The sequence below is a fragment of the Carcharodon carcharias genome, chromosome 6, assembly GCF_017639515.1.
Source record: "Carcharodon carcharias isolate sCarCar2 chromosome 6, sCarCar2.pri, whole genome shotgun sequence".
NCBI lineage: Eukaryota > Metazoa > Chordata > Chondrichthyes > Lamniformes > Lamnidae > Carcharodon > Carcharodon carcharias.
Genome location: NC_054472.1, coordinates 100,806,396 through 100,820,884, shown reverse-complemented (window position 1 = coordinate 100,820,884; position 14,489 = coordinate 100,806,396). Strand labels below are relative to the sequence as shown.

Below are 14,489 nucleotides of genomic sequence, written 5' to 3'. Positions count from 1 at the left end.
GTTGACCTCACTCACCGGAAGTTGGACCTATGTCTGCCGGAAGTTTCGGCTACTGCCTGCCGGGGAGCCGGAGTGTGGTGGTTCTGCGTTGAGATGAGAAACAACATGTGCGAGAACTGGAGTATGGTGGCGGAAATTTTCCTCTTGCTGGAAGGTTTCAGTGAGGAGACGGAGCAGATCCAGTGTTTCTGCAGCAGAGCCTACGTACAGTAAGTCACTCTGGCGGCTTTGCTGAAATTAATGTTTCGTCATGAAGTTAACTTCCTGTCCCCTCTCCCAGTCACTGCTTTTCCCCATCAACTTTCTCCAAACTCTCCTGACTTACGGTATATAAAAAAACATAGCATGAGCCGAAATACAGCAAAACCCCGCCCCTTCTGTGACTTCTCATACAATAAGAACAACATTCACTCTCTGTTACTGCATCACAACAAATGTGCATTGTTTTCTTTGCGACGTCCACGCCTGTTTTAGTTGCTAAAGGAGAGGCAGGAATTAAAATTTTGGGCAGACCTGGAGGCTTGGGTCGAAGCTACTTAGTCAACAATTCGGGTATCTTCTATATCCTGTCAGAAGAAAATGAATCCCAAGTAAAAACATAAAAGCAGGCCTGGATTAAGCAATCATACAACTCCAGATCATAGAATCATAAAATGGTTACAGCACTGAAAAAGGGCATTTGGTCTGTCGAGTCCGTGTGGGCTCTTTGCAAGAGAAATTTAGTTAGCCCCACTCCCCAGCTTCATTTCAGGTGCTTATTCAATTCCATTTTGAAAGGGACAATTGAGTCTGCCTTCACCACACACTCAGGCAGTGTATTCCAGATCCTAACCAATCGCTGCAGAAATTTTTTTTTGTCCTCTTTGGCTATTTTTGCCAATCACCTTAACTCAGTGTCCTTTGGTTCTTGACTATGACCCTTCTTGATTTTGAGCATCTCAATCAAAACTCTCAACCTTAATTCTCTTAGGAGAACAACCACAGCTTCTTCAATCTGTCCATGTGTCAGAGGTCCCTCATCAATGCAACCATTCTCGTAGATCTTTTCTGCAGCCTTTCTAATCACTTCACATCATTCCTAAAGTGCACTGTTTGGAATTGGACACAGTTGGCATGTTTTATAGAGGTTCATGATAACTTCCTTGGTTTTGTACTCTATGCCTCTGTTTGTAAATCTCAAGATCCCAAAAGCCTTTTTAAGCATTTTCTCAACCTGCCCTGCCACCTTCATTGATTTGTGCACATACGCTCCTGGTCTCTCTGTTCCTGCACCTCCTTTAGAATTGTGCCCTTTAGTTTACGTTGCCTCTCCTGATTCTTCCAACCAAAATCTGTTACTTCACACTTCTGTGCATTAAATTTCAGCAGCTACATGTTCTGTAGACCTGTCTTGTCAGGCAATATATGTCATCTTGAAGCCCATCATTATCCTCCTCACAGTTCAAAATAATTTCAAGTTTTGTGTCACCTTAGCAAGAAAAGCACTGGTCCCTAATACCACTGTATACCTTCCTCCACTCTGAAAAGCAACTGTTTACCACTACTCTCTTGTTTTCTGTCACTCAGTCAACTTTGTATCCATGCTGCCATTCTCCCTCACAGTCCTGAAAAGTTAACTCTGTTTTTCTCTCCAGATGCTGGTTGATAAGCATTTTCCAGCATCTGCCATATTTTTCTTTTGCCTTTTGGAAGTCCATATTCACCACATCGACTCTTTCTTGATATTGCATTTGTTCACAACCTCCTCTGTGGTCTTTCCCATGCCCTGTGCCCCCATTAATAATTAGTATCATGTAGATTTAATTACACTACATTTCAGATTATTGTTTATTATATAAACCAACAATTAACAATGCATGTATTTCTTATGATTCTTGGATCCCCACAATTGTTGCTACCTGAGTCAAGGCTTACACTGGCTAAAGAAAATTAACGAGCACACTAAAATGAGTCATCATTGTAAGGTGTGACTGCTGATGTTCTGAAAATAAGCACCCACTCAGGTGAAATAGGCCCAGTTGAACCAATCTCTCCTCATATGGTAGTACTGCCATCCCCACTATCAGCCTAGTGAACATTTGCTGCACTCCTTTTATGGCAAGTATATCCCTTCTTAGGCAGAGAGACCAAAACTGCACACAATACTCCAGGCGTGGTCTCAACAAGGCCCTGTATAACTGCAGTAAGACATCCCTACTTCTGAACTCAAATCCTCTTGCAATGAAGGCCAACATACCATTTGCCTTCCTAATAGCTTGCTGCATCTGCCTGTTTACTTTCATTGACTGGTGTACAAGGACACCCAGATCCCTTTGTACACCCACATTTCCCAATATTTCAGCACTTAAGTAATACTCTGCCTCTCTTTTTCACAACAAAGCATTTAACTTCACATTTATCCATGTTTTACTGCAACTGCCATTTGTTTGCCCACACACACAACTGGTCTAAATTGTCCTGAAGCCTCCTTGGATCCTCCTCACAACCCCACCCAGTTTTGTGTCGTCAGCAAACTTGGAAATATTGCATTTGGTTTCCTCATCCAAATCATTTATATATATTGTGAATAGCTGGGGCCCAGGCAGTACACCACTAGTCACTGCCTGCCAACCGGAAAAAGATCCACATATCCCCACTCTCCATTTCTGGTCTGTCAACCAATCTCAATCCATGCCAGTATATTACCCCCAATACTATTTGATTTAATTTTGCCCACTTGTCTCTTATGCGGGACCTTATCAAAAGCCTTCTTGAAATCCAAATACACCACATCCACTGGTCCCCCCTTATCTATTCTACTAATTACATCCTCAAAAAACTCCAGTAGATTAGATAAGCATGATTTCCCTTTCATAAACCCAAGCTGACTTTGTCTGATCCCGTTAATGCTTTCCAAGTGTTGTGTTACCACGTCTTTTGTAATAGACTTTAGCATTTTTCCCACTATTGATGTTAGGCTAACTGGTCTGTAATTCTGTTTTTTCTCTCCCTCCTTTTTTAAATAGTGGGGTTACATTTGCCACCTTCCAATCTGTAGGAACTGCACCAGACTTTATAGAATTTTGGAAGATGACCACCAATGCATCCAATATTTCCAGGCCACTTCCTTTAGTACTTTAGGATATATCAGCCCCTGGGGATATTTCAGCCATTAACCCATTAATTTCTCTAGCACCATTTGTTTTTTTTTAACTAATTCTGATTTTCTTCAATTCCTCCCTGTCACTAGACCCTTGGTTCCCTAACATTTCTGGGAAATGATTTGTGTTCTTATGTGAAGACAGAACCAAAATATGTGTTCAATTCCTCTGCCACTTTTTGTTCCCCATTGTAATTTCCCCCGTTTCTGATTGTAAAGGACCTATGTTTGTCTTTGCTAATCTTTTTCTCTTCACATATTTATAGAAGCTTTTACAATCAGTTTTTTTGTTCCCTGCAAGTTTACTCTCATACTCCATTTTCCCCTTCTTGATCAATCTTTTTGCCCACTTTTGCTAATTCTAAACTGCTCCCAATCCTCAGGCTTGCTGCTTTCTCTGTCAATTTTATATGTCTCCCCTTTGGATCTAATAGTATACCTAATTTCTTTTGTAATCCATGGTTCAGCCACCTTTCCTGTTTTATTCTTGTGCCAGTTGTGGATAAGATGCGTTTTGTGATAGTTGGAAGGAGAATACTTAATTCGAGTCTGGACATGACAATTGATTTTATCAGCAATAGGAATGAGATAGAAATGGAGTCAGGTGATAACTACTTGACAGCCAGGTAAAGGGTTGGAGCCTGGGGCTGTCAAAATCTCCCATGCAGCAATTCTGATAACCAGCCTGTTGCACCTGACTTTGCTTCTGTTAAGATGAATTCGTTGACAACTTCGCAGCTAGGATCTGACTTTCCCCATGCCAGCACTTAAATAACCAATTCAATTGACCCAGAGAGCTACTACACCCATCAGTCATCTTTAGAGATGCACAAAGTTTGATTTGGCTGAATGGCTGAATTAATTTATTGCAACAGAGAAGCAGATGATTGGTTGGCAAGAAGAACTTAGCAGGGGCTGTGATCTCAGATTGGTGTATCATCACACCATCGATTTGTCCACTGTTAGGAGTAGTTGCATCACAATGAGTTTTGCTTCCCTACCTATTGGTGATGAAAATAATAAAAAGTCAAAACAAAAATTGAACTGCTTTATAGATCAACAAATGATTGAACAGCAAAATGTACACAAACGTTAATGGTCAAATGTAATTTTTCCATCTTTTTGTTATATTTGCCATAAGGCTGGACCTAATTCAAGTCTTGCACTTGAGATTCTTGAACCATATATCAGGGAAGAGCATTTACGGTGGTCTCCTGTTGCCATCCTCATGATTTTTATCTCCTGAATACCTTCTGTTAGGTGGGCTACACTGAAGGAGAAAGTGCTTCATTATCCCTTTTACAGTGATTAGGGTCATATGCACCTGACAGATGTAAGTATGTAAGTACTCCCACTGCTGTCAATTCAGATGCAGCACCCCACTCAGCATGGCTATCTGCGGTGGGACCTAACCATTCTGATTCAGAAGTGGAAATACTACCATTGAGCCAGCCATCACTGTTTCAGATGTTAATGCCCCACTGCTTATCCAATACTTGGAGATCAATCTCCACTTGCCTGGGCTGTCTGTAATGGAGTTTGAACCCTTCAGCTTCTGACTCAGACTGGAATATGACCATTTAATCAAAGACTTGCTTTCCTGAACATCATAGGAACAGGAGCCAGCCATTCAGGATTTCAAGCCCGTTTCATTGAGCTGTTAAGTCATTACTGATCTGTATCTTAACCCCATTTCCCGACTTTGATAAAATTTTGTTAGGCAGAGGTACTAAGGGTTATGGAATGAATTTTCAATTGGCTTGGCCTCAACAGCTCAATCAACAGTCTCATCTGTCAGTAGGTTAGAACCATAGAAAAGTTAACAGCACAGAAAGGCCATTCAGCCTATTGTGTCTGTGCCAGCTGAAAAATAAAAAATAAAAAAACTTTCTGTCCATTCCAGTCCCATGTTCCAGCACCCAGTACGTAGCCATGAGAGTTACAGCACTTCAAGTGCAGATCCAGGTACCTTTTAAATGAGTTGAGGTTTTCTGCCTCCACTACCAAACTAGGTAGCAAATTCAAAACACCCACCACCCACTGGGTGAAGAAGGTTTTCCTCATGTCCCCTCTAATCCTTCTACCAATCACCTTAAATCTGTGTTGTTGTATACCTGAGGTTGTGTATCTGAGTCCATTTCAGGACTGGAGCACATGCTCTCGGCTGACATTCCTGGTCAACCTTTCACTCCTAAGCTGATCCCCCTGAGCCACCTGTATGGACACCTCAGCTGCTACTCTGCCTCTTCATTGATGACTGAATTCACCCTAACCCCAGTTAATAAAACTGGATTGCTGCACACAAACTGAGACACCTGAGTTCTGGTAATGCAGTAAGATATCTGCTTTGGGAAAACAGCTTCAGTGAAGCTGAACCAACTGTGTCTGATATCCTGAAGGTGGTATCTTTGCCAGGGCTCAGAAATTGAGGGGTCTGGATGTCAATACAGCATTCCAAGAAACTATTCCTCTTGTCATTATCTCCTATTATATCAACATTTTTCGGATGCCTTTACTCGTTTTGTCTCTCTGTTTGGAGTATAGTTCTCCCTATATCTTCCATATTCAATATTGTATTTATTCCCAATATCATCTCCAATTTTATCAACACTTGAATTTTTCTAATTTTGCCTCCCTGTTTCTTGGAATGTCACTGAACAGATCTAATTGCAAAACGTGCATGCAGGCAATAATAATGATAATGTCTAAATTAGAAATGAGATATTGCAAAACCATTTATCAGCATGTACCTTCACTGTGTACTTTTAAGTGTGATGTTGGCTCCTATTGAATTTATTGCAGTGACCGGGAACTTTATCGGATGGGATTAAAGGGTACATGTTATGACAATGAAGATAATGGAGGTACGTGTTATGACAATGAAGATAATGGAGGTACCTGTTATGACAATGAGGATAATGGAGGTACATGTTATGACAATGAAGATAATGGAGGTACATGTTATGACAATGAAGATAATGGAGTTACATTATTAAATATTTGGTTCTGTGTTTAAAGTTGCTTCTAGTATGGATCTCATGTGCTTCGTTTTTTTGTCTATATCCTCTTTCCAAGTTATATTTAGGATTTTTGGAATACCATTCGATTCCATGTTAAGTTTGAATGTAACGTATTCTAATTACAAACAAAAATCTTAAGCTTAAACAAAACCAATTACATAGGTATGTGGGGAGAACTGACTAAGGTTAATTGGGTAAATAGGGTAAAAGGTATGGAGGTAAATGAATAGTAGGAACCATCAAAAAAAAATTCTAAATGTTCAACAAAAATACTTGCCAATGAAGAGTAAAACTTCAGCAAGAAGAACACACCCGTGGCTCACTAAGAAAGCTAAGGATAGAATTCAATTAAGAGAAGAGGCTTACAATGTTGCAAAAAACTGTAGCAAGTCTAAGGTTTGGGAGTGTTTTAGAAACCAGCAGAGGGCTACCAAAATGTTGATAAAAAGGGAAAAATAGGATAAGAGAGTAAACTAGCCAGGAATATAAAACAAATTGTAAGAGCTTTTATAAGTATACAAAAAACAGAGTAGCTAAAGTAAACTTTGGCCCCTTAAAAGCAGAAATAGGAGAAGTTATCATGGGGAATGAGGAAATGGCAGAGGCATTGAACAGATATTTTGCCTGTCTTCACAGTAGAAGACACAAGTTCCATACCGGAAATCGACGATAACCGAGGAGCTAAAAAATATGAGGAAATCAGGGAAATTAATATCAGCAGAGAAAAGGTATTGAAGAAAATTAAGGGACCAAAATCCAACAAATCCCCGGAATCTGATGGCCTTCTAAAAGAGACAGCTGCAAAAGTAGTGGATGTGCTAGCTATGATTTTCCAAAATTCCTTAGATTCGGGAACGGGCCCATTGGATTGGAAGTTGACAAATGTTACACCGTTTTTAAGAAAGAAGGAAGAGAGAAAACTGGGAACTACAGGCCAGATAGCCTTCAGCCAATTTGATTTACTCCACGTAATATCAAGATATGGCTGAAGGCACTGGATGGTGCAAAGGCTATGGGCCCTGACAATATTTCAGCAATAATACTGAAGACTTGTGCTCCAGAACTTGCTGCACCCATAGCCATGTTGTTCCAGTACAGCTACAACACAGGCATCGACCTGGCTATGTGGAAAATTGCCCAGGTGTGCCCTGTACACAAAATGCAGGACAATTAACACCCCATTAGTCCACTCTGTCAACAGTAAAGTAATAGAAGGTGTCATCAATACTGTTATCAAGTAGCACTAGCTTAGCAATAACCTGCTCACTGATGCACAGTTTGGGTTCCGCCAGGGCCACTCAGCTCCTGACCTTGGTTCAAACATGGACAAAAGGACTGAACTCCTAAGTGAGGTAAGAGTGACTGCCCTTGACAGCAAGGCCGCATTTCACCGGGTGTGGCATCAAGGTGCCCTAGTAAAACTGGGAATCGGGGGAAACTCCGCTGGTTGGATTCATACCTAGCACAGAGGAAGCTGGTTGTGGTTATTGAAGGTCAGCCATCTCAGCCCCAGGACATCACTGCAGGAGTTCTTCAGGGCAGTGTCCTTGGCCCATTCATCTTCAGCTGCTTCATCAATGGCCTTCCTTCCATCATAAGGTCAGAAGTGGGGATGTTCACTGATGATTGCACAATGTTCAGCACCATTCCTCAGATACTGAAGTAGTCCATGTCCAAATGTAGCAAGACCTGGGCCAGAAATTTACCTATGTTGGGCGGGCAGGTCGGGAGTGGGCCGGGGCAGGCACGGAGCCAGTTGCTGCCCAGAATCAGCCACGTGCTGCCATTTTACATGGGCGGGCCAATTAAAGCTCAGCGCTAACTGTGGGGGGTGTGGGTGGGGGGAGGAGGGAGAGTGGGGGCCTGCGCTCTTTCGCATGCACGCAGCTGCTGACAGTTGGCTGTTGACGGTTCGGCGGGTGCGCAGCCGCCTCTGGCGCGCGCCCACCGAATGAAACATCTAAATGACACCTGATGATGTCATCTCTCATCATTTTGTGGGTTGGCGTGTCGGGCTCACCCCCACACGCCGATGGCAATATTCTGGCCCTGGACAATACCCAGACTTGGGCTGACAAGTGGCAAGTAACATTCACGCCACACAAGTGCCAGGTAATGACTGTCTCCAACAAGAGAGAATCTAACCATTGCCCTTTGACTTTTAATGGTGTTACCATCGCTGAATCCCCCACAATCAACATTCTGGGGGTTACCATTGACCAGAAACTGAACTTGACTAGCCATATAAATACTGTGATTACAAGAGCAGGTTAGAGGCTAGGAATTGTAACTCACCACCTGACTCCCCAAAGCCTGTCCACCATCTACAAGGCACAAGTCAGGAGTGTGATGGAACACTCCCCACTTGCCTTGATGAGTGCAACTCTAACAACACTCAGGAAGCTTGAAACCATCCAGGACAAAGCAGCCTGCTTGATTAGCACCATATCCACAAACATTCACTCCCTCCATCACCGACGCACCATGGCTGCAGTGTGTACCACCTACAAGATGCACTGCAAGAATTCACCAAGGCTCCTTAGACAGCACCTTTGAAACCCATGACCACTACCATATAGAAGGACAAGGGTAGCAGATAGACAGGAACACCACCATCTGGAAGTTCCACTCCAGGTCACTCACCATCCTGATTTGGAAATATATCACCTTCTTTCACTGTCGCTGGGTCAAAATCCTAGAATTCCCTCCCTAACAGCACTGTGTGTGTGCACCTACACCACATGGGCTGCAGGGGTTCAAGAAGGCTGGTCACCATCACTTTCTCAAGGACAATTAGGGATGGGCAACAAATACTGGCCCAGTCAGCGAAGCCCATGTCTCATGACTGAATAAAAAGAAATCAGTTACTGGGAAAATGTTGGAATCTATTATTAAGGAAGTCTTAACAATGCACTTAGAAAAAACGTGGCTTTAGACCATAAGACGTAGGAGCAGAAATTCGGCCATTCGACCCATCGAGTCAGCTCCGCCATTCAATCATGGCTGATAAGTTTCTTAACCCCATTCTCCCGCCTTCTCCCCGTAACCTTTGATCCCCTTACCAATCAAGAACCTATCTATCTCGGTCTTAAATCACTCAGTGACCTGGCCTCCACAGCCTTCTGTGACAATGAATTCCATAGATTCACCACTCTTTGGCTAAAGAAGTTTCTCCTCATCGCTGTTCTAAAAGGTCTCCCCTATATTCTGAGGCTGTGCCCTCGGGTCCTAGTCTCTCCTACTAATGGAAACATCTTCCCCACGTCCACTCTATCCAGGCCTTTCAGTATTCTGTAAGTTTCAATCAGATCCCCCCCTCATCCTTCTAAACTCCATCGAGTATAGACCCAGAGTCCTCAAACGTTCCTCATATGTTAAGCCTTTCATTCCTGGGATCATTCTCGTGAACCTCCTCTGGACCCTCACCAGGGCCAGCACATCCTTCCTGAGATATGGGGCCCACAATTGCTCACAATATTCTAAATGTGGTCTGACCAGAGCCTTATAAAGCCTCAGCAGCACATCCCTGCTTTTATATTCTAGTCCTCTCGAAATAAATGCCAACATTGCATTTGCCTTCCTAACTACCGACTCAACCTGCAAGTTAATCTTAAGAGAATCCTGGACTAGAACTCCCAAGTCCCTTTGCACTCCAGATTTCTGAATTCTCTCCCCATTTAGAAAATAGTCTATGCCTCTATTCTTCCTACCAAAGTGCATGACCTCACACTTCCCCACATTGTATTCCATCTGCCACTTCTTTGCCCATTCTCCTAACCTGTCGAAATCCTTCTGCAGCCTCCCCGCCTCCTCAATACTACCTGTCCCTCCACCTATCTTTGTATCATCTGCAAACTTAGCCAGAATGCCCTCAGTTCCTTCATCTAGATCATTAATGTAAAAAGTGAAAAGTTGTGGTCCCAACACTGACCCCTGCGGAACTCCACTAGTCACTTGCCGCCATCCTGAGAAGGACCCCCTTATCCCCACTCTCTGCCAGACAGCCAATCTTCTATCTGTGCTAGTACCTTGCCTCTAACACCATGGGCTCTTATCTTACTGAGCAGCCTCTTGTGCGGCACCTTGTCAAAGGCCTTCTGGAAGTCCTCCTTTGTCTAACCTACTCATTACCTCCTCAAAGAATTCTAACAGATTTGTCAGGCATGACCTCCCCTTGATGAAACCATGCTGACTTTGCCCGATTTTATCATGCACTTCTAAATATTCTGAAATCTCATCCTTAATAATGGACTGTAAAATCTTACCGAGGTCAGGCTAATCAGCCTGTAATTTCCCATCTCTTGCCTCACTCCCTTCTTAAACAGGGGGTTACATTAGCGATTTTCCAGTCCTCTGGGACCCTCCCTGACTCGAATGATTCCTGAAAGATCACCACTAACACCTCCACTATCTCTTCAGCTATCTCCTTCAGAACTCTGGGGTGTAATCCATCTCGTCCAGGTGATTTATCCACCTTCACACCTTTCAGTTTTCCTAGCACCTTCTCCTTGGTAATGGCCACCATACTCACCTCTGCCTCCCGACTCTCTTGAGCTTTGGGGATGTCACTCGTGTCTTCTACTGTGAAGACTGACGCAAATGAGAGGCAATCTAATTGAGGCTTTTTTGAAGAAAAATCCTGTTTGTTAAATTTATTAGTTTTTTGAGCAAGTAACTTGTAGAGTAGATATAGGTGAACCGGTAAATGTAGTATACCTGGATTTCCAAAAGTCATTAAATAAGGTGTCACATAAAAGGTTGGTAGATAAGATAAGGGCTCATGGAAATGGGATAATATATTAGTATGGATAGACGATTGATCAATGGATAGAAAGAGGAGAATGGGCATAAATGGGGCTTTTTCAAATTGGCAGGCAGTGAATAGTGGAGGACTGCAAGCATCAGTGCTGGGGTCTCAGCTATTTACAGTCTATATTAATGACTTAGATGAAGAGACAGAGAGTGATGTATCTTAGTTTGCTGATGATACCAAGCTAAGTGGAAAGGTAAGCTGCAAGGAGAGCACAGAGAGGTTGCAAAGAGATATAGACAGGTTAGATGAGTGGGCAGCAATTGGCAGATGGAATATAAAATAGGGAAGCATGAAGTTATTCACTTTGGCGTAAAAATAAAAAAACGAATATTTTTTAAAAGGTGAGAAGCTCATGGGTGTTGATGCCAAAGACACTTGGGTGTGCTTGTACAAGGAATATAGCAAGTTAGCATGCAGGTGCAGCAAGCAATTAGGAAGGCAAATAGCATGTTGGCCTTTCTTGCAAGCCAATTAGAGTACAAGAATAAAGACTTCGTGCTCCAGTTGTGCATGGTTTTGGTGAGACTGCATCTAGAGTACTGTGTGCAGTTTTTCTCTGCACATTTAGGAATTTACTTGCATTGGAGGTGGTGCAGTAAAGGTTCACTAAATTGGTACCTGGGATGAGGGGGTTATCCTATAGTGAGAGGCTGAGTAAATTGGGCTCATATTCTCTGGAGTTTAGACAAATGAGAGGCAATCTAATTGAAACCTACAAAATTCTGAATGGGCTTGATGGGGTGGACACAGAGATTGTTTCCATTGGTCAGGGAATCTAAAATGCGGGGACTCAGTCTTAGGCTAAAGGTCTGATCATTTAGGACTAACATGGAGAAATAACTTCACTCAAAGGATTGTGAATCTTTGAAATTCTCTACCCTAGAGGGTTGTAGATGCTCCCATTGTTGGATACATTTAAGTATGGGAAAGACCTATTTTTGAGATCTCAAGGAATTGAGGGATACGGGGAGCGAGTGGGAAAATGAAATTGAAGCCCACGATCAGCCATGATCCGACTGAATGGTGGAGCAGGCTCGATGAGCTGTATGGTCGATTCCTGCTCCTATTTTTTATGTTCTCCATATGGTCATGTGATTGCTTTTGAATGTGTGTCAACTGCTTGTAATCTAATTGATTGATGGGAATCACAAGGTGGTATATTTTAAAAACATTTTGAATATAGTTCTCTATGCCAGCTCTTTGGTACATGTCTCATTGTAAAAGCCCTGGAAAAAAGTTAGACCTTGTTAAATGAGCTGTGACTAGGTTTTTAGCAGTGTACAAACTTCATAATTCAAACTTCATAAATTATGGCTAAACTTCTTTATCGGCCTTGAGAAGTTAATTTTACACTTTTGAAATATCAAATTTCTCCCCAGTTTTTATACAAAATCACTTTTTTAAAAGTTTGCATCTTTATTTTAATTTCTATTTTGATATAGCTAAAAAATAATCTCGCTACCTGAATATCTAAATTAAAAGTGAAGGATTTTAAGTGCTTTTACCTTCCTGGCTTGCTGTGAGTGAATACTTCAATTTGTTTGGTTGCATCATTGCTGACATCACTGTTGTCTCACAAGAGATAGCCTTTTGATTTGGCAACAGTTTTAAACTGCTGCTGGGAACAGAGAAATTCCTGCCACAGAGTTTGCTAGATCGTGTCTGTGGGTAGCTTTTTATTCAAGGTCAGTGGTGAGCGGCCTTGTTTTCCTACTGACTGAAAATCCAGCCGATCAGGTTTAACATGTGTTGTTGTTTTCTCAACACACACCTTGCTCAAATAATCATGCTTTTGGACCTCAGCTTCTGACAATTACAACCCTGAAAACGAATGCAGAGACTTTGAAACATTGAAAGGGGCTAATGTTATTTTAATATGGGCTTGTTTCCCACACTTGGTTGGAAGATGTGTAATATTGCAGCTGCTATTTGCTACTTATAGATATCCAAGAGGAAGAAGAAAAGAGTGAAGAAGACTTGAATGCTGATGATGAGCCCACTCCTAATACTGTAGAAAATCGGGAGGAAAGTGAAGTGGATAGTGAGGCGGAGCTGATGGCAAATATGGGATTACCTCTCCAGTTTGGTAGCTCATCGACCTATAGGCAACCAGTGGTAAGGACCATTTTGTTATAATTTACATCATAAGTTTGTATGAGAGAACTATTCTAGGTATTAAACTAGTTTTAAATTCCCAAATAAATTTATTAAACACATACCCATCCAGAATATTAGGACTATGAGGAAAAATTGTGGACAACTTTGGCGATCTTCTCATATCAGACATTTGTGGCATTGTATTTCAAACAAAATCTTTGTATTTTGTTTGTCTTCAGACCTGTGGCAAAAAAGATTCCCACCAAAACTGTTTACTATTATCTTAACACAACCCTGTGAATAAAACAATAAATTAGTGAAAGGGTAGGGGATTTTAGTAGAACCGTATCTACCATTACAACGGAGGCAAAAGATTTTTCTATACAGCAGTTTGCGAAAACAAAATTATTTAATACTTAAAATGATAAAATTAATTTACTGCTTTAATAACTTTATACATAAAATGTACAATGTTGAAGTTCAAAACTAAGCCACAGACTATATTTACATTATTTGCACTTAATTAAGATGAATGAACGTTTGGTAATCTTTTTCTTTTACTAGACAAATATTGTTTCAAAGAAAAGAGCCAAAAAGAAAAAATCAAATTACAAATACACTGAAGATCTATCTGAAGTTTGTGAAGAATGCCCAGGCAAGCTTTTAAATGTCTGTTCAACCCCTTCCTTGGGGTTGACCGAGGAGCAAACAGATTTTGAAGAATGTATTGACCTTAATCATTCATGTGAAGGAGCAGCAGCCTCTGAGCTAGATTTAAAAACGGACTGGGGAAAATATTGGAATCAGTATGGTGAGGGTCTTCTTTGGGAAAATTGGTTAGGCAAGCATCCCAAATGGTCAGATGATGCACCTGCACCGTGGAACTGTCCTGATACCAAGGAGCAGTGGCAACAGTTCTACACCGAACATTATTGGCAGTATTATGAACAGTTCCAGTATTGGGTAGATCAAGGCTGGTCTGTGGACTGTTCTAAAGACTGTGATCTTGAGAAGGATTTATCTTGTGCAAATGTAGATGAAACAGGAGACTTTTTCACTAATACTGAAAATAATGCTGGTGAACATTTCAGGACTCTGCTGCAGGCAGAATCAGTCGATGCATCAAATGGAGAAAGTACAACTGAGTGTAATGAGGTTAGTTATGGAGAGGTTGTCAGTATGATCAATAATATAATACTTGATTCAGGAAATGAGACTAAGCAATCAACAGGTGTAAAAAACAATATCTACTGGAGTCCTACTGATGCTGCAATTTCTTGTGAGTGTGCTTCTGATGAGCAAGAACCATGTGATGGAGGCAACAATAAAAGATGTGCATCCAGTGGAAGAATCTCCACAGTTCAGTCAGGTTAGTATTGCCAACCTTGTCTCACGATACTCAGGCAAGTGTGAATAGTTG

At 41.7% G+C, this 14,489-nt stretch overlaps 1 protein-coding gene across 9 annotated transcripts in view; it reads left to right on the top strand.

Moving 5' to 3' along the window:
- The first annotated feature begins 8 nt into the window (after window positions 1-8).
- tgs1 (trimethylguanosine synthase 1) overlaps window positions 9-14,489 on the top strand; it is a 77,424-nt gene continuing 62,943 nt past the window's right edge. For 3 of the 9 annotated variants that reach the window (XR_005943318.1, XM_041189931.1, XM_041189938.1), the window contains exons 1-4: window positions 10-209; window positions 5,942-6,093; window positions 12,915-13,087; window positions 13,634-14,438. Coding sequence is in view for 8 of the 9 variants with exons in the window: in XM_041189931.1 (XP_041045865.1) it covers window positions 94-209; window positions 5,942-6,093; window positions 12,915-13,087; window positions 13,634-14,438 (1,246 nt within the window). In the remaining variant the exon portion in view is untranslated. Of the gene's footprint in view, window positions 210-5,941; window positions 6,124-12,914; window positions 13,088-13,633; window positions 14,439-14,489 lie in introns of those variants that run through there. The other 6 variants (XM_041189936.1, XM_041189934.1, XM_041189935.1 and 3 more) reach the window with 5 other exon arrangements.